The sequence below is a fragment of the Cinclus cinclus genome, chromosome 4, assembly GCF_963662255.1.
Source record: "Cinclus cinclus chromosome 4, bCinCin1.1, whole genome shotgun sequence".
NCBI lineage: Eukaryota > Metazoa > Chordata > Aves > Passeriformes > Cinclidae > Cinclus > Cinclus cinclus.
The window spans coordinates 64163573-64190464 of NC_085049.1; the positions used below are offsets into that span (position 1 = coordinate 64163573).

Here is a 26892-nt window from a genome sequence, read left to right on the forward strand (position 1 = left end):
AATTGTTACTTAGGAAAATCATTCAAGCTAGATCACTGGCAAAGTGAATATAATATATATTTATTTTTTTTCATGGAAACCAATGTTTCAAAATATTCCTAGGAATAAGCAGTTGGTTTCCTTTATTTTCTTTTAAAATGGGAAGGTACTACATAATCATACCTAGAAGTGGAGCTGAATTTGTGAATGGAAGGATGTGTTTCATTGTAAAGGGTGTGTCTTAATGGGGATGAATAGGCCTCCGCTCTTGAAATGCTGTATCTTAATTTCTATGAGGTTATCCTATAAATGTAGAAATCAAATTTCTAATGAGACACTGTAGTTCACTTATGGTCTTAATTCTCAAGTTTTCTCAAGTTATGTTGTAGACAGACAGATTTCTATGTTTTAAGTCAATCTGTAAACACCCAGAGTAAACACCAAAGCTTATGTCAGTAGGCCCTCTTCATTCTTTAGCATATCTCACACCATTTCATCACTGGTCCATCCTGTTACTGGTAAGAAGGAAGCTGCAACTGTAAATAACAGATAACAAAACTAAAGTGCCTTAGCAGTCATATGCAGCCTAAATAATTTATGTTCCTGTTGATTAGCACAGTTCAAGGAAACAATATTATGTCTCTATTCAAGCAGCACTTAATGAAAAAAAAAACAACAAAAACAATCAAAATCATAGCAACTCTTGTGAAAATACTCTGGGATTTACTGAACATTTTTAATGTAAAATTTGGAGTATTCATTCTGTATGTGTACTGACATACATCTGGTTTTTGCTGCAGAACAGATTTTCTACAATACTTGGCAAAAGTACAGAAATGCTATTATACAAAAATTAAAAATCTGGGGTTTGAAAAAGAGTTGTAATAACAGTGGAACTTCTATAAGATTGCAAAGAGGGAGAGGAGGAGGAAATAAGATTAGTCAGCCATAGGCTCAGCAGGCCTGGATGCATCCACTCTGTGAGTAATTTGATGACAGCAGAAGGTGTAATAGGAAGATGGTCAGCAGCTGTATTGAATTGTTCTGGGTATGTTAATTGCCTAATTGCAATGACTTCTTTACCCTTCCTGCCTATAGTAGCATTATAGAACACTTTGTTGGTGAATAATGTGGCTGCCTAACTTTGTTCTTGGAACCACTGTAATCCCAGCAATGAAGTGATAATCACAGATTTGTGGGAGGAGGATTGTGCTCTCCATCCTGGCTTTTGTTGTGGTGCAGTGGGACAAGATCAGCTCAGCCAACAGAACAGGTCACTGCTGCAGGAGAGGGTAGTCCTACATCTGCACCATCTCACTGTTTCCTGCTGCTTCTCGTGTGCCAGCTCTGATGCTTCAGGGAGCTGGTCAGAAGGGTAACTTAGCCAAACCCCCTCTCAACAACAATCCCCTATACCTCAGTAGATACACACCAATGGCAAGAGTGCATCAGGAATATAGGGCAGAAAGGGAGCAGGACCTCACTGCCCCTGCAGCTTCTCCAAAAGGCTAACGGGCATCCAGTGCTGAATTACTCATGGATACTACACGGCACAATTTCAGTCCCACTTCTATTACCTTTTGTTGTTTGGGACTTGCCAGACCCCACTGCAGGACAAACCAATTCACCAATCCAGCAGAAGATCAGACTGAATGGCTGTTTTTCTGGCAAGTTAGTGTATTGCATCAGCTCAGCAGAATGAACAGTGGCAAAAATGCCGTATGCAAGGAAGGAAGGTAGAAGGAATGAGATGAGAAAGGGAAGAAAGAAACCCTCTTTTTAACAGATTGACTCAGCTGTTTGGTCTAACTTAACCTCAAGTATGTGGTTTCACACTATCCCTAACACAGGGAACTACAGACACGCACTCCCTCAGGCATGGGTTCCTGTCCCCTTGTTTATGCCTCACCTGTACAGCTGTGTGGCTGCCTGTGGGTCACAGCAGCTCACTGCTCACTCAGGAACCATTTGTGCTTTTGATCAGTTTATCTTAGGGGTGATCATGGTGTGAGCTGAGGGAACAGCAGTGTGTAGCAGAGGAGGAAGGCAGCATCTCTCTTTAGCAGCAAGGCAAATAAAAAGTGGTGTGCCCTCGACATGAAACTACACACTCAATAACTACTGTGGAAGCAGGCCTTGGTGGAGTTGGGCTGTAGGAATGAATGCCCATTGGAATGGGGACTACAGGTGACATTCTACAGTTGCTATTCTGGTGTAGCCAGTTTGGATAGCTTTTCCAGCCCAATATGGATACTCAGGGGTCTCTGCAGCAGTCCTTCTAGGAGCTAACATGGCTTAAGGGAACAGTCTAATCTCTGTAGATATGACAACAGAAATGAAAGATTTTGTTCACTGCCATCTTCCAATCAAGTGGACTTCAAAAGGCTTTTCATAAAAGCAGCCAGGAGGGGTATAACAAGAACTCCCAGGATGTGACAGACCACTTGCTGTGCAACAAAAGCTGTCAAAATGTAATAAGCCAGACTGACTTGCTGCAACTTCTGACTGAAGCAAGATTTCTGGTCTATGACAATTGAAAGGGGTCACTGAATGCAACACTGATGAGCATTTATTTGAGCCAACTGTGCTTCACTCTGTTTTGCATCTCACAGACTTTCAAGAAACTGAGTGGCATCTTATTCCCATTGAGCCTACACCCATCTTTTGGCCCATGTTTTCTCCATGTATGCCAGTCCTTTAATGGACAGTATTCTGGGAGAAATGTAAAAAAGAGGAAAAATAAAAAAGGGTGAAGGCAGAAACAAAGAAAGAGAAGTAATTCAGCGTGCACTGTAACAAAATACATCATTTTCCAATTACTTTTGTCTTGAGGGTCTGGCCCAGTGAAGATGCTTTGATATCTAAGTAAGTGTTGAGTAATGAGGTCTTTCTTTGTTTTAAATTAGAAGAAAACACTGAACAGGGAATCACATGTACACAGGGTTCTATTCCTGGCTGTGCTGTTGGTCTGCTGAGTAACCTATGGGAAATTAGTTCATTTTTCTGTGCTTTTATTTCCCATAAGCAATGGTGTGCATTCTTAGATGTTACTATTACGATGCAGCTGTAGTAATGTCCTAGTATGCTTGTGCAGTAATTATACTCCGATGTTTACAATATTCCTCTTTCTGCTGAGAAAGAAGGAGATCTGCTAGCCAGTTGTTATCAAGACAAAGATCACAGAATTGTTAGGGCTGTAAGATCCTATTTCCAACATCCCTGCCAAGGCAGGGTCACTAGGAGCAGGTGACACAGGAACATGTCCAGGTGGCTTTGGAATGTCTCCAGAGAAGGAGACTCCACAACCTCCCTGGGCAGCGTGTTCCAATGCTCTGCTACCTTCAACATCAAGTTCTTCCTCATGTTGAGGTGGAACTTCTTGCATTTTAGTTTATGGCTATTGCTCTCGGTCCTGTTGCTGAGCACCATTGAAGAGGGTCTGGCACTATTCTCTTGACACCCACCTTTGGAATGTTTTTATGTATTGATGAGATCCCTTCTCAGTCGTTTCTTCTCTACACTAAACAGGCCCAGCTCCCTCGGTCTCCCCTCGTTGCAGAGTTGTGCCAGAGCCTTTGTGGCCCTTTGCTAGACTCTGTCAGTAGCTCCTTATCTTTCGTGTACTGGTGTTCTAAGATATCTTTGAAACAGGTTTAAGGACACTCACGGAAGCTAAAAGTCAGGGACGGGCCGACGCTTCGCGCTGACAGCTTCACCCGCCCCATTCCGGGAGCCGATCCCTTTATCCTACATTTCCCGGCGTCACGCGCGCAGGGCGGCGCCACAGGAAGCGCGGCGCGGGTCTTTCCGGCCGTGCGCGCGCCCCGAGCGGAGGCGCGCCCCGAGCCTGTACCGACGAGACAAGATGGCCGGGCTGCCCCGCAGGATCATCAAGGTACGGCCGCGCGCCCCGCCCGCCGCGCGCCGCTCCGCCGTGCCCCGCCGGGGGCGCCGGGCCGGGGTCCCGCGCCGAGGGCAGCGCCGCTCCGGGCGCCGCTTCCGGTGCCCGGGAGCAGGGGCCGCGCTACGGCAGGGCCGCTTCCCCGGCCTCCTCCCGCCGCTCCTGGGCGAGGGGCGCCTCGCTGCCGCCCCGCCCGCGCCCCCGCCGCTTCCCGCCGCCGCCGGGGGGGCCCCCGCGCGCTGCGTGGGCGCGCGCGGGCGGCGGGAGCGGCCGGGCCCTTCTGGCGGGCGCGGGCCCGCGCCCATTGCGGGGATTGCCCGGGCGGCGGCGGCGGCGCCCCACGGCCCCCGGTGCGGCCGAGCGTTGGTATCTGCGCGCCCTTCGGGGTCCGAACCTCGAAAGGCGCCGGGCACAACCCACCTCTGTCTTCTGCCGGCCGCGCGGCTCCTCACCGGGGGCTTCCGCCAGGCCTCGGCTTCCCGGCACGGCTCTCGGCGTGCTTGGGCCGGGGGAGGGCGGCGGTGGCGCCGTGCGCGGCTTCCTCCTGTGCGGGGAGAGGGGCAAGGCGCAGCGAGCAGTTAAAGCCGGCCCTCGGCTGTGCGCGTCGGGACGATGGCACCGCTGGTACAGCCTGGGGGCTGCTGCGTTTGCCTGGCGATACCGGCTCTTGCCCTGTTAACGTGTCCTGCTGGCGGTTCGGTGTCATGTTTCGGCTTTGATTTGCCAAGCTTTGCAAGGGCTCTTAACTTTGGGGTACTTTCAGCAGATCCTCCGAATTCCGTTCTAGTTTAAGACTTGAATCGAAGTCTCTCTATGCAGGTAGCTGTACTGCAAGCTATTGAAACACAGTTCAGTCCTGTAGCTCACATGGTTGTTCCTGCTGCGCTGGTGTCTCCTACTTGATTTTTAATGGCGAAAATTGAAGCCCTCCAATGAGTGATCATTCCATTAAAAAATTATTATATGACTCCAGTAAGGTTTGTTAGCCCTCTAGGAAATGACAGCATCCCCGTAGCTTGTTACAGTGAATAGATGTTCATTTGTAACACTGTGAAGCTCTCTCTGTTGGTGACCATTGTAAATAAATGAATTTAGAAAGCATTAAATAGTGGATGAAAAATTGCAACTGTCTTGTTTGAGAAGTCATGTTATCAAGTGATGAGGTAAAATAAGGCAGGGGTAGTGTTTATCTTCTGGGAAACAGAACCAAACTATGATTGGTGCTAGAATTGTAAGCAGTAAAAATAAAGAAGACAAATCTTAAAGATTTTGACACCTATCTAGCTGCCTGAGCACACAGCATGCTAATCTGAATGTATTTCAGGTATGATAGGGAACAGTGATTCATAATACGGTGGAACTGGTATTTATCACAGAGTTGCAGTAAGAGCTCTATCATGAGGCTGGTGGCTGCGTTAAATTTTCATTGCTCTTTATAGTTCCCCAGAATACGGCTGTGAAGTGCACCCACTTATTTATTATGCTGGTGCATAAATTTTGTTCTTGGTGCTTTTGTTTTCTTTGTGCTTTTCTAGAAAAAAACCTGCTGGCACAATTTACACAACTCACTTCAAAGAGGTGTGGTGATGTAGGGTTCTTTTCCTCCTGGAGAAGAAAGGTGGTGGGCAAAAGAGAGTCCTAGAAACTCCAGATTTTCTATGAAGGATCCCCCTTAGACATGGGGTGGGTTGGGTATTTCTGTGCGTGTGTTGTAAGTTGTCTGCAGCCAGTCTGGAGCTTTTAAATCTTGGCTTGGTTGTGTTAGATTACCGGCTCTTCAGCTCCTGGGCTGTGCGTGCCTTAGGTTGCCACATGTGTGTATGATGTAGGACTTGACTACAGGACTTAGTTACTGCAGCCTCAAAAATGTGCAGAGTCATATTTTGAAATATCACAGCCACAGAGGTGTGGACCCAGAAATATGCCTGCTAAAGTCTTCGGGAGTCTTGAGTGAGAATTGTTTTGATCTTTCCTATCAAGCCAGTTTTGATTTTAGTGTTAAATTTCTTATTTTGGGTGGTTTAGAGGGAGGGGATGGGAGGGAGTGACCTCAGTTGCAAGTGAGAATTTGAAAGATCGGGAAAGGAGAAGAGAGAGGTAGGAAAGAGCTGAGTAACAGTAAAATAACTCCAGTAAAGAAGATTAAATCCTTATGTTATGCACAGTAATAAATTTTATGATAAATAAATGGCTTAGGTTACTTTTAGGAAAAGACCTCCCTTTTTGCTGCATGTACCCTTTGTGCTGTCATCCAGGAGAGACTTTTGGTGGCTACTTGGGGCTAGGAGGGTGTATTTGGACTGTCCTGAGCCTGGCTGGCTGCTCCAAGTGCAGTTGGCATTCCCTGTCTTGAGCGACTGCTGGCAGATGGCCGGGCTCTCAGGTTGACTTGCAGCCCTGTACTCCTCAGCCTGCATCTTTGCTATGTGCAGGCTGTCTTCTGGCCCAGGAGGAGAGCAGGAGCTTTCCTTGTCACTGCAAGAGCTCTGTTTATGTTTCCAATATTTTCTTCAAATTCAGTGAAAGGGACGACATGGGTGTTGAAAAGCAGTTGTTGCAGAAGATACAGAATTATTCCCAATTTGCTGCCCTCATATTACTTAGAAGCAGACTTTTAATGAAAGTGTGCGTGGAAATGGTCTGTAAGTTCAAAAGATTGCTTCTTTAGAATTATGACTGTTAGCCCATCATGAATGGTGAGTAGAAGGCATTGATGTAGTTTTGAATCTTTAAAGACATAATCAGAATTGGAAAACCATGTATCTTGTGAATAGAGAAGAGGTATTTTTGTTTTCTTCAGTAGTTCAATACCAGGGGTCCTATGAGAATCATCTTGACAAAAAGATCTGTTGATGTAAGATAAAATTAAAATGTGTTATTGGTACATTTACATAAATGTGTGGTTTTGATGGTATACTTTTTTCCAAAATGTGACTATTTCGAGTATTAAAAGGTGAGTCTTTGCAAGAGACAGTAAATAAGCCCAGTGACTTTTGCTTTTAAGCACTCATTACATCAATTCTTTCCTGTGTTGCAAAGTCACGTACCTCCAGTCGAGTAAGGAATTGAATTACATCTGAATTTTTTTCTTGGCTGACATTCAATCCACCTCATTACTGTGTCAAGTGCAGTCAGAGTATGTGAATGGGATGTGCAATATTGCCCATATCATCTTTTAAAATGCTTTTTTTTTCCCTGCTGTTTTCATTGCTGCAGTGATCTCATCATTCATGATTTGATGCACAGGTCTCTAAGTTGACTGTAGTCAGTTGTTATTAGCGCTTCTGTTACAATCACTGCAGCTGCTCTTATCATGAAGTAACCATCTGAAGCAGTAGCTGAGACTCCTTCAGATTTTTTTTTATGATGAATTTATCAGTGCTAAGTTATAGAGGCTTTGATTTCCTCCCCTGCATGATACTGTGGTGTTGTCTGAGGTCCGCATTCCTTGCTATTTACTGTGTGAAGCTGTTTCCATTATCTGCAGTGAACTCCTGCTTGCTGTATTTTTTGAGACTCTGGGAACACTTGGACTGCTAGCTGCAAAATGCTGCTTCAAAATGTAAAATTTCTGGGAGGTTTTATGGAGATTCTCTTGGTGTGTGTGACGCTAGGCACTTAATAACATCCTATAGTAGAGGTCAGTATAATCAGCCTTGTATGTTGGTTTGGTTTTTTTTAATATAAATCAGGTGTTTAGCCTGCATCTGGAACTTTCTAGAACTTCTTTAAGGGTATTACTGGCAGCCAGCTGGAAGTTTCTTACTTTTTCTTGAAAGCTATGTTTTTTTTTGAAGCATGACTTCTATCTCCACATTAAAATTTAAGTCACTGCTCCTTTTTGATTTCTGACTTTTCTGACCACTTTTTAAATTTCCTGAGTAAAAAAAAAATTACGTAAAAGGGACTTGAGGTAAACCTAGTACCTTTTTGTGGTGCTTTGTATTTCTTTGGATAGTGGTTAGGCACAGAAAACATTATTTCTTAAGAGTGCCTCTCCTTGACATTTGTCAGAGAATGTAATGTCATTTTGCAACTTGTATATGATTTGAATCGTGTGCATAACTTTGCATTTGGTAGAAGGGTGAAAGTGTAGAAAGGTGGAAAGACAACACATGTGCTGTTTTGCAACACTCATTGAGTCTTCTTGCCAGGTCACCAATATGTAGCCTGGGCTGGCTGGGATAGTGGGAAGGGTATACAGGCAGGTATTGGAAGCCTGAAGCTTGGCAGGACAGATGCTTTGTGCAGGTAGGGGAGGGAAGCTGAGAAGAAGGCTGAGGCCTAGAGAATAAGAGAACTTTCCAGTTAGGTCTAGTCAGGTTAATTTTTAAAAAAATGTGGAGTCTTAAAAACAGATCTTCCAGAGGACACTGGTATCTTTTCACAACCTTTTCCTTAAAGAAGCTTTCAGTAGACCCTGTAGAATAAAAACTGAGGAAAACCCAAGCACATAACCCAGATAGAGGCAATAATCCTGTTTGGACCATCTTGTATAATACTTGAGCAACTTTGATGAGGCACAAACCTCAATGGATTTTTATTGCTTTGCATGCAGTTGTTTTATACTGTACGTATCTGTTATGTTTAGATAGCATTCAGAGTACTATCAGAATTTGTTCTGTGTAATAGGACAAGACAAAATCACATTTTTGTAGTTACTTGTGAGTGGTGGATTAATACTGAGAAGGAAGTTGCAAATTTTGCCGTAGATGATGTGGTGGGTTGACTTTGGCTGGATGCTGTTCTATCCTTCCTCTCCTCAGCTGAGCAGGGGAGAGAAAATACTGGCCCAAAGGCTCCTGGGTCAAGAGAATCACAGGGAAGAATCACATGCCCATTACAGTCATGGGCAGAACAGATTTGACTCAGGGAAATGAATGTCATTTATTATTTCTCAAATCCTAGTAGGTTAATGAGAAATTAAACCTAAAATCTTAAAATACCTCCCCCCCCCCCCCATGTCACCCTTCTTCCTGGGCTCCACTTCATTCCTAATTTTCCTCTGTCTCCTACCCCTCAGCAGTGCAAGGGAATGGGAAGTGAGGGTTGTGTTCAGTTTTCAATGTTGCCCCTTCCTCCTTAAGGGCAGGACTCTCTATACTCTTCCCCTGCTCCAGCATGGGGTCCCTCCATGAACTTTTCCAGCCTGAGTCCTTCCCACAGGCTACGGTCTTCACGAACTCCTCCACTGTGGGTCCTTTCCTTCTCATGGTGTCACAGTCTCCTATGGGCACATCCACATGGGATCATCCATGGGCTGCAGGGGACAGCCTGTGTCACTGGGCTGCAGGGGAATCTCTGCCCCCACACCTGGAGCACCTCCTCCCTCTACTTCTGCACTGACCTTGGTGTCTGCAGAGTTGTTCTGACATAATCTCATACCTTTTGCTGCTGCTGCCTGGTTTTTTTTTTTGTTTTTTTTTTTTTTTCCCTTTCTTAACGGAGGTGCTACCACCATTGCTGATGGGCTCAGCCTCGGCCGGGGGCAGGTCTGTCTTGGATCTGGCTACCATGGGCTCTACTGCACATGAGGGAAACTTCTGGCAGCTTCTCACAGAAGCACCCTCAGCGGGCCTCCCCCCACTACCAGAACCTTGCCATGCAAATCCAGCATAGATGGTGTTTGGGCAGAAGCTCAGTATGAATTACTGTTTGTATTAACCACGCTTTGATAGTTGACTCTGCACCTTGTATTAATGCTGGCCTCTAGCGCAAATGAGCTCCATCAGTATAATTGCAGGAATGCTTTACACTCTTAGCTTAGTGAATTTAGTATGCCTTACTTTACAATAGCTGGAGATGCACTATGAAAAGCACTATCTGTGCTATCATGTGGATAATCCTTTAGGAATTTGCATAGGATCTCAGATTCACAGTTCCGAAATCCTGTAATCTGCTGTGGAAAATTTGAGAATGAGGTCATTCTTGGGGGAAGAGCGCTGCTGACCTTAAAATGCCCCTCTTCATGTTACTGCTTGGCTACAAGGTCTTCTTTCAAGAGTGGGTAGATTATGATTTTTTTTGTGTGGTTTTTTTTTTCGTTTTAATTTTTTCTTCTGGGAAGAAACAGTTACTTGGAATATATTTGTCTTCCATCTCATTGCAAGTGGTTTTGCAGTGGTTAAAACTGTGTGGTGATGGGATTTGGAGACCCAGAAGTATGTGAGAGGATTGTGAGCAATCCAGAGTTCATTCACAGTGCTTGCTTAGCAGAGTTGTAGTATCGATTATGGACAGCTTTCTGTGTATTGAGTACTAGTTAATGTTTTCTAAAACTGCTGTACCACTGTTTTATTCTTTCTTTTTTTTTGCAGCTGATGCCTTTGACACTTTGAACATTTTTTCTTGCCTTTTATTTGGGAGGCAGTGTTAGATTCAGTTAGGGCTGGTGATTGGGTCTGGGAACCTGCAGGATGGTAGAAGCATTAGTGTACGAGAGACACTAGCCCAGTAATGAGTCTGGGAAGCAGGGACATGTGGAATGCTGACACTTGGGGGTTGTATGGCGAGGAGGAGAATACATGTGGAGACTGCTTTTTGTGAATCAAAGTGTAGCCTCCTATTTATGGTGTTTGACCCTTGCTTTGCAGTTTAATGGGCTTTGCTGCTAATTTTTTTTATATACTTGTCCTAAAAGAAGATTTTCAGAAGATTTTCTTCAATGAAGTTCTTTTACAGTGATATAATTTTAATGCAAACATTCTGAAATATCTCTGCTTAGGTAACGAATTTATTTTCAGTAATGCTGGTGACAGCTGGTTCTTTACATAGTTGTAGCTAATGAATTGATAGACCCTGGAAGAATTAGTGCCAAAAAGTGATGTAATGATACACTAAGTTTTGAATTAAGTCTTTGTAGTTTTCTGCAGCAGCTTTACCCCATATGTAGAAGACAGTTTTGACGGATAAGTTTCACTTTTTCCTACTGCCTCCCCCTCAAAAATCAAAGTATAAATGTGCATGCTTTGTTACCTTCTTGTGTGCAATTTAGCAGTCCTCAGCGAAGGAGATCAGTGTGATCTTCCCCCTTATCACTGTCAGACAGGAAAGAATGGTCATTTGGCAAGTAATTATAACTTGTCACTGTGCCAGTATATTGGTTTAATTAAAGCCTTAGGTTTCTGTTTCATACGGCAGAATTAATCTGGTCTATTGGGTGTAGTTGGAAGGTAAAGACACTGGTAACTGGCGAGAGTTACCTGTGGTGAGCATGAAAGTGAAATTATTCTCTGTGAAGTCAGTTGAAATGCTGAAGTTGGGTATTGTACTTCTGCTTTTTGCAGAGAGCTGCACCTGGTGAAGAAGTTACCTTCTAATAAAGTTAGCTTAACCAGAAGGTTGTGAAGTGATCAATCTGGCTCATTCTTGTAGCAGCCTCCCAGTACCTAAAGTAGACCTACAAAAGAGCTGGGGAAGGACTTTTTACAAGGACATATAGGGATAGGACAAGGGGTGTGGATTCAAACTGAAAGAGGGCAGGTTTAGATTAGATGTAAGGAAGAAATTCGTTACTATGGGGGTGATGTGGCACTGGGACAGGTTGCCCAGTGAAGCAGTGGATGCCCATTGCTGGAAGTGTTTAAGGCCAGATTGGATGGGGCTCTGAGCAGCCTGGCCTAGTGGGAGGTGTCCCTGCCCATGGAAGGGGAGTTGGACTAGGTGCTCTTTAAGGTCCTTTTCAACCCAGGCTGTTCTATGGTTCTGATTCATGTTGAACAGCCTCACTGTATGAGCAGATTCAGCTGGGACCCTGCTAGCACAAAAATGTTTGCACCGCTGAGATGAACTTAGACTGAGGAACTGATTGGGCTCAGAACTCTGCAGTAAAGGTTATTTATTTAGCCAAATAAGTTCTGTGATCTCATCTGTTGACTTTGCAAACACTTGGGCTGATGAGGGAGGTACCTGGTAGGATGACTGTTCAAATCAGCACTGCTGCTGGGAAGTTACAGCTTCCCATTCAGGCACACTTGCCTTTTGTGAGGAAAGGAAATGGTGGAGGTCGTTAGGTGAGTGAAGTTAGTCAAGAAGGACTGAGAACCATTCTGAAATGGTGGGTAGAAAGGCAGTTTGACTTAACTGTAGACTCAACAGCCAATGAAGAATGAAACAAAGGACTTCCACTCTCAATGACTAAACATTAGCGGAACTTAGGTGTCATTTAAAAAAGAAAAATCTTTGATTTGTTGCTACTTGTACTGTCTTTTCATCTGTTTTAGAAATCTTCCTGGAGAATTTGGCAGCAAATATCTGATCTCCCTTAGGAAGCAAATTCTGAAATGACTGATGAGCAATCAGTTAAACTGAAAGATCTCTTTTTCCTCTCTTCACATAAATTGTTATGTGTGGCACTCTGCAAGTGATAAGTGTTATCATTTCAGCTGTAGCAGGAAATGGAGCTAGTGGTTTTTAATTTTAAGTCTGTCATCTCTTTCTCAAAAATTCTTAATTTTCAGTATCATCTGTGGAGTCTGAAACTGTCTACTGCATTCTCTCTAAAAGTGGTTCTGGATGTAACAGCTCAAATTAAAAAGGACTCTGTGATTTATGATTAGGTGGGCTGACCTTGGCCAGATACTCACCCAGCCACACTCTCCCCACCTCAGCCAGGCAGTGGGAAAAAATAAGAAGGAAAGGCTCATGGGTCAAGGCAGATATAATTTACTGATAATAATCATGGCAAAACGGGTTCAGTTTGGGGCACATGAATTAATTTGCTTCCAGGTAAGATGGAATTGGATAGTGAGAAACAGAGACAAAATTAAAACAGCGTCTTTGCCACCCTTTTCCAATATTGAACTAAAGTCCTTCACTCCTTATTCCCTAACTCCCCTGTCCCTGGTGGATGCAAGGAAATGGGGACTACCCATAAACCCCAATTCCCCAACAACCATCACTGCTCTTCCTTCCTCCTCACACTTTTCCTGTGCTCTAGAGTGGTATGCTCCATGGGCTGCAGTGGGGGTACATGTTCCACTGTGGTCCTTCATAGGCTACAGAGAATCTTTGCACCAGTGCCTGGAACTCATCCTTACTGTTTTACTCTGACCTTGATGTTCACACTAGTTTTGCTTACAAACTTTTATTTTTGTTTCTTTACCCCTTACTGTTCTCTCTGTGTGCTGTGTTGTTTTCTGTCCTTTCTTAAATACATTTTCCCAGGTGTGCCACTAGCTTGGCTGATGGGTTCACCCATGACCTGTGGCATGACTTTGGAGCTGACTGTGTCTGGTGAGGTACAGCTGCTGGCCTCTCCTCACAGAGGTCACCCCTGGAGCCCCTCTGCTGCCAGCAAATTGACATATGCATCCTGTACATGTGCTCAGTCGCTAATGCAGTTAAATTAGATTGTACCAAATAAAAAAAGAAAAAGGAAAGAAAAAGGAGGGGGGGCAATTGATGTGCATTTCTTTTTTATTTTACAAGTAATGCTTCTTTTTAACCATTTTGGAACTATTCCTGAAGTATTGCATTGCATCCTATTGTTCCTTTTATAAATGGCCAGGGTTACCAAAAAAGTTTGTTTTTTAGCTGGCTGTTTGGAGACCTTTGCTTGTAGCACCTGTGGAAGAAACTTGTCAAGGGATGTGCAGAGTTTCTTCATTTGTACTGATGGAAGATGCTTTTATCCACAGCTGGTGCCAGCTGTTCCATGGTTTCTATTGGAAGTTACTGTCCTGTGCGGGATGGCAGCAGAGTTATTATGTTGTCAGTCATTATTTTTCAGGTTAAAGTTATAGTTAAGAAGACCTAGCTCATTTTCCTGAGTTGCATTGGGAATGCTGACAGGGTGTGCTTTCTCAGTAAATTTGCAGAATGACGATTTGTTGTAAGATGGTAGCAATATACTCATACTTGAGCTGCAATTCCTGTTGTAGATTAAGTGCACATCCATCATCTGTCTTCCCTGATCTGTTCAGAATAAAGCTAGGGTTATTTGAACCTACAAGTAAGGGTAGATACTGCCTACACTTTCTCACTGTCTGATACAGAGTAGAGAGGACTTGTACCTTGCCTTGGCCTGACAAAGTAGTAGGAGTGTAACCTCCATCTTAGTAGGTGATGCTGAAGGAAAATTGCTTGACTACTGCTTAGTGAATTGAGCTAGTAAATGTGCTACTGAAAATATGAGGAAAGAATCATTCCCATGAGACTTTGTATAAAGATGTGGTGGTGTGCCATTTAAAATATTTACAGCTTTAAGACCTGCAGGGTTTTATCTTTATGTAAGAGGCCATTATTTGTGTTTTGTGTTTTGAAGTTTCAGAATAATTTTATCACAGATATGTCAGTCTCTGAATGACATTATCTCTTTCAAGGTAGTAGCATAAAGTTGCTAGCTATAAGGATGCTTTTCTGTGATCCTGGTGCTATAAAAGGTTCTTAGATAACTGTTTATAACAGTAAGATATGCCGAGTCTTTGGCATTTAAGACTTTTACAGATGGATGAAAACTTTTAATTTAATAGTTTACTGTCTGTTACTGAAATTAGCCCAGTTGGTAGTTAAGCTTCTTCCTTTGGAATGAGGAGGAAGGCCCTGCATTTCCTTTTTAGGTTGGTTACAGAACAGTAATCAGTTGCGCTGGTATCCTGTTGTGAGTAACACTGCAGTCCCAACACTTTAAACCAGCCCTTTCACCAAAAGGAATCTTCTCCCATCCTTCTGAGAGTATGTGTTTGCCCCCTGCTTTTTGTTGGCACAGCTGTTTGCGTGGAACATCTGGTGCACTGAATCAGGGACTCTTCTGTCTGGCATGGCCCCCCTCTCCCCCCCTCTCCCCCCCTCTCCCCCCCTCTCCCCCCCTCTCCCCCCCTCTCCCCCCCTCTCCCCCCCTCTCCCCCCCTCTCCCCCCCTCTCCCCCCCTCTCCCCCCCTCTCCCCCCCTCTCCCCCCCTCTCCCCCCCTCTCCCCCCCTCTCCCCCCCTCTCCCCCCCTCTCCCCCCCTCTCCCCCCCTCTCCCCATTCTTTTCTTTTCTTCCAGATTGGCTGCTTGCTATAGGGACAGCTATACAGGCAAAAGTGAAAGTGCATAATAGGCTGAACTGGAAAGGCAGCACAAACTTGTTTTTTTCCTTTCTGCAGTGGCTGATCATTTATCACCTTACAATATTCAGACCCTGTAAGGTGGTGTGATTTCTGTAAGGTACCTTTTTTCTAATGGATTTTACAATGTTCACTAGGTTTCACAGCTGGTATTAAAGGACAGTGTGGACCAGAAGACCATTCCTTAATGTAGCATGTTCCTTCAATTGTATCACTCACTGAGACCACAGTATTTAATTAGTGGATTAATAAGCAGCATGTTTTATTTATTAAAGTGATCTGCATAGCAGTAATATTGAATGTGAAATAAGAAAGCTGGGGTGTCAGGAAAATGTAATGCAGGTAACTGAATTACTAAGCCAAGCACATTTGTCTAGAGATATAAAGCTTGGATTTCTTTGAGCTATTTTGTGCCGACTTCACAAGCAAGTTTCTCTTTTAATTCTAGTGGCCTTCACACAGTACCTTTAAAGTTCACATGTTTTATAGGTGCTCAATATTGATTTGTTCCAAACTGTTTTAGCCAGGTCGCTTGGCAGGCAGTGTGAAATTTGAGGTGGTTAACTATGGCCATAGCACAGGGAATGGAATTGCACTATTTTCCAAGCAAAGAATAATTCTCCTTTCTATAAAGCAATGAGGAAGCTTTTTAAATTGTCTAATTCCATGCCAAAATTTCTTCCTTCAGTACTGCAGTGGTCTTTGTCAGGCAGAGAAGCTTTATAGCTTAGCTGCAGTGGCTCTGCTAGGTAAGAAGTAGCATTTGGGGTTTTTTTGCAAGTACTTCCGTAGGTGAGTCTTCTGATTGTGGTATTTGTCACTTTTGTATTTTGGCACTATCTGTTTGTAGTTCATTCTTTGGTCCTGACTTAGTCTGTTGATAGCCAGCAAGACTTCTGAAGTAGCTTTTTGGTTTTCAAAAGAGTAACACACAGAAATATTTTTTTAGTTGTTTTGACTGAGGTCATGGCAGCTTGAGGCTTTTGTAAACACTTCTGCAACACTGAAAGTGATTGAAATAGTATATTTCTAATGGATTCCTCCTGTGTGTGCTTGCTCATACCTCCATGTTCGTTAGCAGTTGATTTTCCTGTTTATATGTATGGAAGCATCTTCTAGGCTGTTCAGTTTACTTCCTTAAAGAAGTGCTCTGTCTTATTATGTGTGTATGAACAAGGAGAATCCTGGTGGTTATGTCTGCTTTTCAGTAACTTTTTTCCCCTTTGACTGAAAGCAGAAAAAACAAACAAAAGCTCAAAGAATGAATGAAACATACTCTCCTGCAGATCCATCTCTCCTCATTGTGTAGCTTCTCTTAGTCTTGGCAGCCTCAAAAACCCTCATCCCGGCCTCCAAAAGATCACAATGCTCTCTCTTCCTGAGGCTTCTTATCCTCACATGTTACTGTAAAAACAGGTTGAGGGTTTCTTCCCCCCTCAGGTACAATTAGTTTTCAATTTGATGTCTTCATAGCAAAATAGCTATGCAGAATGTTAGCTGCACCATCTGTCCCATCAGTATCATCTGTCACTCTGCTTCAGGCCACCTGTGTTAATAAGGAGAGCTTTGCTTTTGCTTGTCAAAACACCTTCAACACTTCTGTGTTTTCTAACCATTTAATTAAAAATAAAAAAGGAGAAGCATAAAAAGGGAGGAGTTGTGATTTTTCAAGTATGGACTGGCATGTATCTTCCTTTTGGGTTTACTAACTTTTGGGTTTACTAATTTATTTTAGTCAATGGAAATTGTTGCATTACTTGAATTTGGAAAAAGTGGAGTAAATGCAGGAGTGAGAAGAAATCTCTATCTAAAAACATTGCAGAGTATGACAAATAGAAATAATTGCTTCTGGCAGCATGGGAAACTTCCTTGAAAGCTGTAGAGCTTTCAAAATATGTGCTGAAATATCTTCTGTGAAACTTAAGTATGCTAGAGGAGAGCTAATAAAAACCACTGCATAGTAATGTTCTGGAACACTTACTTGATGGGAATTTGCATTCTTGTTGAAGACGAAATTAACTGTTCTATTGTAAAAACACTGCGAGCAGCAGAACTGCAAAACCCAGTTTTCTCTGAATTTATTCGTCTTCCTTTTTAGCATGTTTATAAATGTGGGTGTTCCAGCTCTTTTTATCTTTATTCTCAGGGATTTTTGCTGTGCAAGGATGGTATATACTTGGTTCCAACCCATAAACTGGCCAAACAGCAGTAGTAGTGTTGGAGCTGTTCATTTCTTCCTCTCCAGTAGCACTGAGCTTGGTCAGCTTTACAAAACATACAGAACAGCTCAAATGGGACAAAAGGTTTAAAGGCAGTTTGGGGGGGAAAGGGGGAAGTAAGAGTGCATGAAACTCACTTCCTCAGTTAAACAAGTGTAAGAAAGAGTGCCTGAAAAGATGTGGAAGGTCAAGTATGCGTTCAGTAGTCCTGATTAGTTAAAAAAGGTGGTAAGTTAAAAGTTTAATTAAAAGAAATTAAACATTTATTTATTTATTTAAATATGTTTGAGAGACTTATTTTCATTGGGTAGCCATCCTTTGGAAATTAGAGAATAAGATCAATGTGTAGTTCAACGTTTCTATGTTTCGTCCACATCTCATCCTTCTCCTGTGGGTGATGTATATGGCGATAGGTGTTTATTTTTTGCAGGTGTTCTTTTTTGTGTCTGTTTTTTGTTTGTTTGTTGCTTTGTTTGTTTTTTTTTTTTTAATTGGTAATGTACACTTAGAAGGATTAAAATCTATAAAACAGGTCAGCTTCCTGACCAGGTGCATTGCATTGCCTATCTAGTCACAACTTTTTCTCTCAAATATTACTTATTTTTTCAAGTTTCATGGCAAATCAAATTTATTTTAGTATCAGCATGTCTCCAACTGTCCATCTCTATCCTAAAACGTGGAAAACAATTGTAATCTCTTGAGAATTGGGCCTAGTTATATGTTTAAGCATTTTATATGCTTAGTTTGATATTACAATGTAACTTTTTGATTAATTTCTCCCTTTCTGTTCATTTTCCATGCTGCTCCTCCAAATATATTTAAGATATTATTGTTAGTTAACATCTTCATAATTGCAGGACAAAGCCCTTATTTACTGTCAGAATTTAGGAGGTGTTGATGTATTTAAATACAAACGTTGTGCATTCTCTCAATAAATGGCATCTTTGCTGTGTTACTCGCAGTCTAACAAGCTTGTCTGTGTTACACAGTTCTAAAAAGATGCGTTTTCTGAAGCTTTTGCACAAAGGCAAAGATGTGAGTTCACGGCATCGTGGCCTTCCATTTTGGGTATATTGGACAGGTTTAGCCTGGTGCTTGCTCTCTGCTCCACCAGAGCCTGGCAGGTGTGGAAGGTGAGTGTCAGCCAGTTCCCTCACAGGTGCTCATCCTCGTTTCTGTTTGGAAACAGCTTCAGTTACACCGACAGCCATGGAGCTCTGTGCACGGCGCAGGAAGCAAGGTGTGCTGCTCAGAGGAATTTCCATCTAATATTAATGTTCCCCAAGGGGCCCATTCGGGCTCAGAGTAGGCTCAGTACCTGTAGGCAGCATAAACACTTTTCTTTGCACTCCTTTCTGGGGTGTTTTATAGCAGCAGGATGACCACACCTGTGGAATGTGGAGGCGTGAAGGGCTTTCTGAACGGGCTGGCGTGCTTATGGTGGTACAGCCCCATAGGTATTATGGGGTGCCTGCATTGAAAGAATCGTTCTTCTCATATATGGGCTCTCCCATTGTTTACTGACAAATGTTTTTTAGGGGTAGAACGTGTGGCTTGCAGCCAGGCACTGCACCCCTCAGATATGTTGGCAGGTAGAAGTGCTGATGCTGCTGCCAGAGAACTGCTGATTCTGGGTTATTTTAAGCTAGGATTGGCTGCCCAGTATAGTTACAGTCAGCATACTGGCATAACTAGGGAGGCTGTCTGGGGACTGGGGTGACTGAGGGGGGAACTGGGGACTGCTGAGATCAGCCCAGTGATTAAAATGTATTATCCTTAATAATAAAAAAAAAGTCTTCAAGCATGCCTATCAGAACCAAAGCCACAATTTGCTTCCAGGCACATCTCTGACAAAGTGAAGCTGTGAAGAGGTTTAAAAATTGTTCTTTTCCATAAATTGCTTATTTTTAAGTTTTCAGTTGGCTCACATTAGTCTATATTTAGCATAAGACACTTCCCTCTGCCAGAACTGTCAAACAGTATATGGTCCTTCACAGGCAGAAGCTCTAATTTGTCCCATCTACCTGGAGCAGCACTCATACTGGCAGCTTGCTGAAAGAAACTGAGAATGGTTTATGCACTTACAGGGATAATCTGTAGTTTCTTACTGACTTTGCACACCGCTGAATGTAAACTATCAGAATTTGTTACAACTGCTTTTCTACACAATTGGTGTACAAGTAAATAGCCAGCAGAATACAAATGAGTAAATGATAAAATTATGTGTATAATTTAAAATATACTCACAGATGTAAATATAGGCAACTCTAAGAAGCTTAGGTGGCCTTCCAGTGAGGGGTGCAAGTGGCATCTAATGTCTGTGCAGATAAGTAGACAATATGTAGTTGCAGCAAGGAAGCACACCAGGTTTACGTTTGGGGTTTGCATATGTACCTAGTAATAAATTCTGTATTGTGATTTGTAGAACCTTGACAATTCAGAGATGAGTAATTGGATTTTGGAATTAATTACTGCAACTTCACTTCTTTATGTGTTGTTTAGTTTTTGTAAAATGAGGTGTTATTTAATTGCATCAAGACAGACATATCCCTTAAATGCTGTGTACGCTTATTTCTGCAAGAGTAACATAGTGTGGTTATGTTGGAAGAATTTAGTTAGCCATGTAGGGGTAGTCTGTCTGTTTTGTGCTTGTATTAAAGAGAGACTTACTGTATTGGAGAGAGGCTGATTACAAGGGTGTGTACTGACAGGACAAGGAGAAATGGCTCCAAACTGAGAGTGGGTCCAGATACGATGTTAGGAAGAAATTTTTTACTGTGGGGGTGGTGAGGCAGTGGAACAGGCTGTGCAGAGAAATTGTGGACGCCCCATCCCTGGAAGTGCTATTGAAGATATATGGAATAAATACACTGTGAAACTGAAATAATGTTACACCTACAAGTTGACATCTTCTGTCAGTAGAAAAAAGATAATTTTTCTTCGTGAAAACCAACACAGAAAGGTGGTGAAAAGATTAACTGTACGCAGCAAAAGCAAGGTTAGAAGGAAGGAGGAAATGGGACTTAAATTGCATGGGGAAATTAAGCTTTAGCAGGATTTTTCGCCCCTGCCTGGTTCCTTTTGCCCATTTTGGCCTTGGGATCTTTTTTTATAAGAACCAGAATGGTGCCCATAGACTTGTGAAGACAGGCAGCAGGGGAAAAGCAAGATGTACAGGAACTGGTCTGTCTTCTCAGTGCATTAGCAGGATGGGCAGCTCTTAGCTATGGTCACAGCTTGGTGCCTGAAGTAGGACTGGCAGAAGAATGGAGCAACAAAGAAACCAGGTCACTGTAGGAGGCTGGCTTTCTCTAATTTTGCTGCTTACAGAACATCTTGACTGTCTCCTACTGTCTGTTAGGGTGACTTTAAACATAGTTATATGTAGGCCAAAAGTGCTCACACCAAAGCTATTTATGCATATGTATGTCTAAATATATAAAATACCCTTAAATACACCTTTAGTGTTGCAGCGGAGTAGCACTTTAAATTCTTCGAAGTTGAATCTGATTTCAGTATAAATATTCATCTTAATAAACCAGTCTGCTCTTGTTAAGAGTAAACCTTGAACACTTTCTGCGGGTGATTAATCCCTTTGGCTTTTCACTTATGGGAGTTTCTATTTAAGGTAGAATGGGAAATGCTTTTGTTGTTTTCATTGTGGTATTCTCTAAAGTGCTTTTAAGTATATTGAGAAAAACACAACAGCTTGGCAGTAGTTCAATCAAAAGTTAAGAAAATTGAGGACAGCTGAGTTATCTATTACTGTGTGTTACAGAAGCACACAGCAGGTGATGATCTGAGAGGAGATGGGTACCAGTTTACCACAGCCTCATCTTCTTTCAGCAGATGTTCTTTGACTTTAAGGTACTTAACGTAGTTTCTGTGAGTATAGGCTAAATGAATGCTTGTTGCTTTTAAAATGGTTTGTGCGGGTCATGTTTATTTTAAATGGGTTTTGTTTGTTTCATTGCCTCCTTTTCTTCTAGGAAACCCAGCGCTTGCTGGCGGAGCCAGTCCCTGGGATAAAAGCAGAGCCAGATGAAAGCAACGCACGCTATTTTCATGTGGTCATTGCAGGTCCACAGGATTCCCCCTTTGAGGGTGGGACATTTAAACTTGAACTATTCCTTCCAGAAGAATATCCAATGGCAGCTCCTAAAGTACGTTTCATGACCAAAATTTACCATCCTAATGTAGACAAGCTGGGAAGAATATGTTTAGATATTTTGAAAGGTAAGTGTTACTGTGTTTTCTTTCTTCTTATTGTATTAAGTACAGATATTTGCAAGTTGACCCTAAAGAGAGTTTTCATGTGTTTAAAGAATATCCTGCTTCTTCTTTAATCTGGAAGAACTTGCTGTTTCTGTAGACTGTGGTGAATATGGTGTTTCATAGTGCTATAAATGTTTCTTCAGATAAATGGTCCCCAGCTTTGCAGATCCGTACAGTTCTGCTATCAATCCAGGCTTTGTTAAGTGCTCCCAATCCAGATGATCCACTAGCAAATGATGTAGCTGAGCAATGGAAGACCAATGAAGCCCAAGCCATAGAAACAGGTGATGTATCTTCTAACTTTTTTTTTCTAGTTTTAGGAATAGCTTATTACTCACTAGCTGGGGGATGCAAATCCTGACCTCTAGTTTTACGTCTGCAACTTGGAGAAGCAAAAAAAAGTTGCATGCAGTCATAGTCCAAGAGCCCTGACTGTGCCTCCAGTGGTCTATTTTCAAGTCTGCAAAGCTTGATAAAAGAAGCTCTCTTGATCTGTTTTATGTTGAATTTTGATGGTTCTAATTTGCTAGTCCGTCTAATTTGGGGTTCTGGTAAAATGGAGGAGCATTCTAGTGCTTGTCCTCTACAGCTTAAGGAACAGATTAACAGGTTGCAGAAAGTACATCTCTTTGATACTGCATCTGTTGCAGGCTATAGTGGAATGGAAGAGTTACTATGTTATGCCTTTTCACTTTTGGATCCTCTGCTGTCAGCCTGTTTCTGTAATACACAAAAGTTGACAGCTGCTGGAATTCAAAATTGCTCTTAAAAATCTCAGAACTGATACATTTTGTGTGCTTGCAGCAGTGATATAAGAGAGATCTTTAAGAATATGAATTTAAAGTTACTTTAATCAAGCCTGAAAAAGACATCTTTTCTTAAATGTGTTTCTTTTTCTTTACAGCCAGAGCATGGACTAGGCTATATGCCATGAATAATATTTAAATGCGCTTTGAACATCAAGTGTGCATCACTTCTCCTGTTCTGCCAAGACCTCTTCCTTTTTTTGTTTGCATTTAATGGACACAGTCTTAGAAACATTACAGAATAAAAGCCCAGACATCTTCAGTCCTTTGGTGATTAAATGCACATTAGCAAATCTGTGTCTTGTCCTAATTCACTATTGTACCGCATGAGCAGAGGCTAGAAGTATCATCTGGATTGTTGTGAAATTGTTTGAAAGCAGCAGCACATCTCTGCTTTTAATCATTTTTCCTGTCATGGTTTAAGTATAAGCACTGTGAATGAAGGTAGGCAGGGTTAGCTGCGGGGCTTTTTGTTTTAATTTTGTGGGCTCCTCCTCCCTTTTTATGGTGATGCTAATTGCATTGGTAAAAGCAGCTAACCAGTTATACTTTAGAATATACCCTCTAGCCCAGTCTAACTTAGACGCTGTAGATGGACAAGCTTCATTGTTTGAACAAAAAATGGGAACATTAAACATCCATCACCTTCACTAATACTATAGTGATTCTGCTGTCAAGTGTAGAAAAATCCCTCCAAGAAAAACCTTGTGACCATTTTGTATGGCTTGTCTGGAAAATCTCCTGTAAATCTTATGTTTTAGTAAAATATTTTTTGTTATTCTACTTTGCCTTTGTATAGTTTATTTTGCTGTGTTTTCATTTCTCTGTGACAATCATAATTTTAAAAAATGAGTCCAGAACTGACAGTTTTTCTTCACCAGTCTGACATATTTAACAGTAAAGAGAGTAAAGAGGGGGAATTCACAAGTTCTTTTATTTTTTTTTTCGGTTTTGCTTTGTTTTTCTTCTTCTCTTTCCTGTATTTTGTGTTATACGGGTGACCATTCCTGGCCAATTTAATATGAAACTGCATTTTGAGTGACTTTTAGAAAAAGTCTCTGATGGAACAATTGTAACCTTAATTTTAGTAATGCGTCGATGTGTGTTTTGATGGAAATAACCAGAATGAAGTAGGAGGTTGAGAGCAAACTACAGCACTAATTATGAGTATCTGCATAGCAGCACGGTTTTCTAACTTCTTTAATTCCTGCCCCCTATTAACTTCAAATTCCAGTGTGCAAAACCACTGTTAGAGCCTGCTTGTGTATTGATTGGTGTCTGCTTAGCTACTTACAGCTAGGAACTCATACCCCTGGTTTACTCTACAAGCCTTATTGAGCTACTTGCTTGAGCAACTGCTCAGCTTAAATAGCAACAAAGCTTCTTTATTGGAGGGAAGGAGCGTGATGAAAAAATTCCTTCTCATCCTTGTTTTTTGTGTATGCATCCTGTCTCGGAGTCCAGTATCCTTTCTGGGAACCCATTTGATTGGGTTACCTTCATTTCTTATATCTCTATTCTCTTCCTTTCCCCAAGCCCTCTCCCTCACAAAACCAACCAACCAAACAAAAAGCTTAAAAGCTTTTGGCAAGGCCAACCTGAAATGTGTAAATGACAGCTTGTAGTGGTTGCAGTAGGGAGTGTTTTGTCATGCAATTCAGGGGTATGGTTATGTAGTCTATTGATATTCTCCCTCTTTCACCTCTTTTTCCTCTAGTGTCATCTGAAATTTCTATAGAATGTGGTGTATTTATTGTGCTCTTATGTAAGATGAAGAATATCTATTAAAACTATGTTTTCCAACAGACAGTGCTTTCAGTGGTTAGTAACTGGTGTTGTCCCTCGAAGTTCTCTGCAACGTGGTTGAAGAATGGTTCAAAATTCAACTTTTTCTCCAAACTGAGTCATAAGAAAGCTGTTTTAAAAGTAGTTTCTGTCTTGAATGTAAGCCAGAGTTGGGCCCAGGGCTTGTGACGTGTTCTTCAGAGTGGGTAAGCACCATTAACCTCTTCCTACAAATGTCTCTTTGGGGTTGCTGGCCTGTATCCTGGATCTGCTACTAGCATAGATAACTTGTGTAGCAGGCAGCTGAGCATAAGCAAGCTGTGCTGTAGGCTCTGGATTCACTTCACCTACCTTTTAATGCTTTATCTTACACTACATATACAGCTTTCCTCAGCTCTGTCTCTAGGCCAAGGGCTGGTGGCACTCCCAGAGGACAGTCAGACCCATCTAAGCATCCTGTTTGAGAGTGGCTTTCCCTCCCTTCAGTAGAGAAACAAGACCTGAGCAGGCACTTAAAACACTTTTAACTTCATAGGTGGGATGAATCCAGACCCAGATAATGTGTATTCAATAAGACTTATTTTATTTTTAAACATGATTTAAGAGCCCTGTATAAAGTCAAGCTGGGAATTTCATTCCAGCTTGTGCCAAGGAATGTGTGACAAGCTAAATTCTTTGAAGCCAGTAAGATACAACCTTTTCCCCAGTTAAGCAGGTGTATATTCCCAGTTGTTATGTGAAACTCAGTTATTTCTCTTACACCTACCATTGCAGCTGATTAGCAAATGCAGCTGTCTTTTAGGGAGTGTTAGTTTTGTCTCCATTTTTAGTACGTGTCTATTGGATCAATTTACAGTAACTGAAATAACTGGGTTTCCTCTACCATTACTGGTGCTATGTGTCAAAGGTCCTAAAATCCTGAGCAAGAGTGATGACATTGCATTTTCTGTGTCAGTGTTTGGGTAGTAACTGTGTACCTGTTGAGCCTGGGTTATCACATGGGCTCTGTAACCACACATGCAAAATACTTTTGCAGTAGTTTCCTGTAGATCAAGAGGAAGGCTTTTGGTTTTGCATAAATATTTGGTGGTGGTCTCTTCACATGTAGCCATGTTCTGTCATGGGTATGAAGTGTATGATTATTGGGAACTGATGGAACAAATTTTTTGATCTTAGCTGACTTTAGTCTAAACCAAGTGTGAAACATTGCTTCGATAGCTTTCAAGTAATTGTATTTCTTAACACATTGAGACTATTGTGGAACATCTTAATGGACTAGTGACATCAAAAATTGTGACATCTCTATTTATATACATTTCCTTCTTGGATTTTTTTTTCTGTTTTGCTTTTTTTTGTTTGTTTGTTTGTTTTTTTTGAGGGTTAAAGTAAAATGTCTGGTAGGTTTTGTCAATAACATGTCTTGACTGTAATGTAATATGACACTGAAATAAAAGGAAGAGTGATCATTCATTACTTAGGCACTGAGCTTTATTTAACTGCAGTGGGCTGCCATCAGTGTGCAAGTTTCCTAACAGTTCTTAACATCTGGTAAAATAAGAAAGATAACCTTTAACTTCTCTCATAACTTTTCAATTGCTTGTGGCTTCCCCCCACATTGTGTGGAGAGAGAAGAGCGGCACCTCTGTCCTAGAAGTCCTCAGAGGAGACTGCTCTGGTATGCAGCTCAGAGGATGTGTTGAGTCCCTCTCCTGCTTCACTCCCTCTTTTGTTTGTTTGGTTTTGTTTGTTGGTGTGGGGTCTTTTTTTTTTTTTTTTTCTTTTTGTCTGCTAGTTCAAATCTGTCTGGTTTAGTACAAGGCTTTCCTTACTTACATGCACAGTTTGGATAGTTTCTAATGCAATGAAATTGATACATATATTGAGCTTTGCTAAACTGTTGTTACATTATGATCATGGCACAAGGATAATAATCACATGCCTGCTGGGGTGGAGTTTGTACAGTTAATTGTGGCCTTTACTGTGGAAGTGTACAGGATGATTTTAAAGCAAATATTTAATTGTTATGTTGCACTGAAGTGCATTAGGAAAGAGGCATCAAGCAGCATGAGTGCCTTATCTGTGGCGTTTGCTTTCATGAACTCCCCTCAATATTTAGATAAGGGGTTTGGTGTGAGTATCTGGTAAAGACTGCTCCAGTGGAAGTGCTCAGGGGAGCGCTACCCCACCTGGGTTAGGAAAGGGAATTGTACCCTGGAAGGACCATCTGGGCAACTCAGTTGCTACAGGGCTGTCACTGGTGGTCAGCCCATCACTGAGAGACCAAGTGCTCTCCCTGAAGGAGAATTCTTGATCGCTGGAAGGTAGAAACCACAGGTACTTATCACACTGCATGAGCCTTCCCACATAAAGAGATGGATGCAAGTGTGGCCTGTAACAGAAACGTTTTTATTAGCTAATGTTTTTAGGAAGATAAATACAAATTATTTCACATAAAATCGTCTCTGACTTGGAGTACTTGTGCAAGGTTATTCCAGATACTCATATAAGCTGGATTCTTGTCTTCAGAGCTGCAGTGAAGGAGTATTTTTGGTTCAGGCCTAATCTGCACCTTCCTACCTCAGTTGCGTACTAAGGCTTGTGAGGTCATTTATAAATCTGAAAGATCATGTGTGGTGTTCAGCTGTTGCTTGCTGTAGGAGGTGTGCTTGTCTCAGCCTGAATACTTGCTGTGCCTTCAGAAGAACTGCTGTCATTTTCCCATCAGCTACCAATGAGTAATACAGTGTTCTTCCAGGTAACACTTGAAGGCTTAGGCTGGGTCCTGGTAAATTTATGGAAGAATGTCTGTAGTCCCATGCTCAATTACCAAGGGCAGACTAATCTCACAAGACACAGTAAGGTGATTCTAATGGTGTTTT

At 42.0% G+C, this 26892-nt stretch overlaps 1 protein-coding gene across 1 annotated transcript; it reads left to right on the forward strand.

Moving 5' to 3' along the window:
• Positions 1-3807: 3807 nt before the first annotated feature.
• UBE2N (ubiquitin conjugating enzyme E2 N) lies at positions 3808-24033 on the forward strand. The gene is made up of 4 exons (XM_062491445.1): positions 3808-3874; positions 21137-21383; positions 21566-21706; positions 22327-24033. The coding sequence occupies exons 1-4, from the start codon at positions 3845-3847 to the stop codon at positions 22365-22367; spliced, it is 459 nt and encodes a 152-aa protein (XP_062347429.1). The 5' UTR covers positions 3808-3844; the 3' UTR covers positions 22368-24033.
• The last annotated feature ends 2859 nt before the right edge of the window (positions 24034-26892 follow it).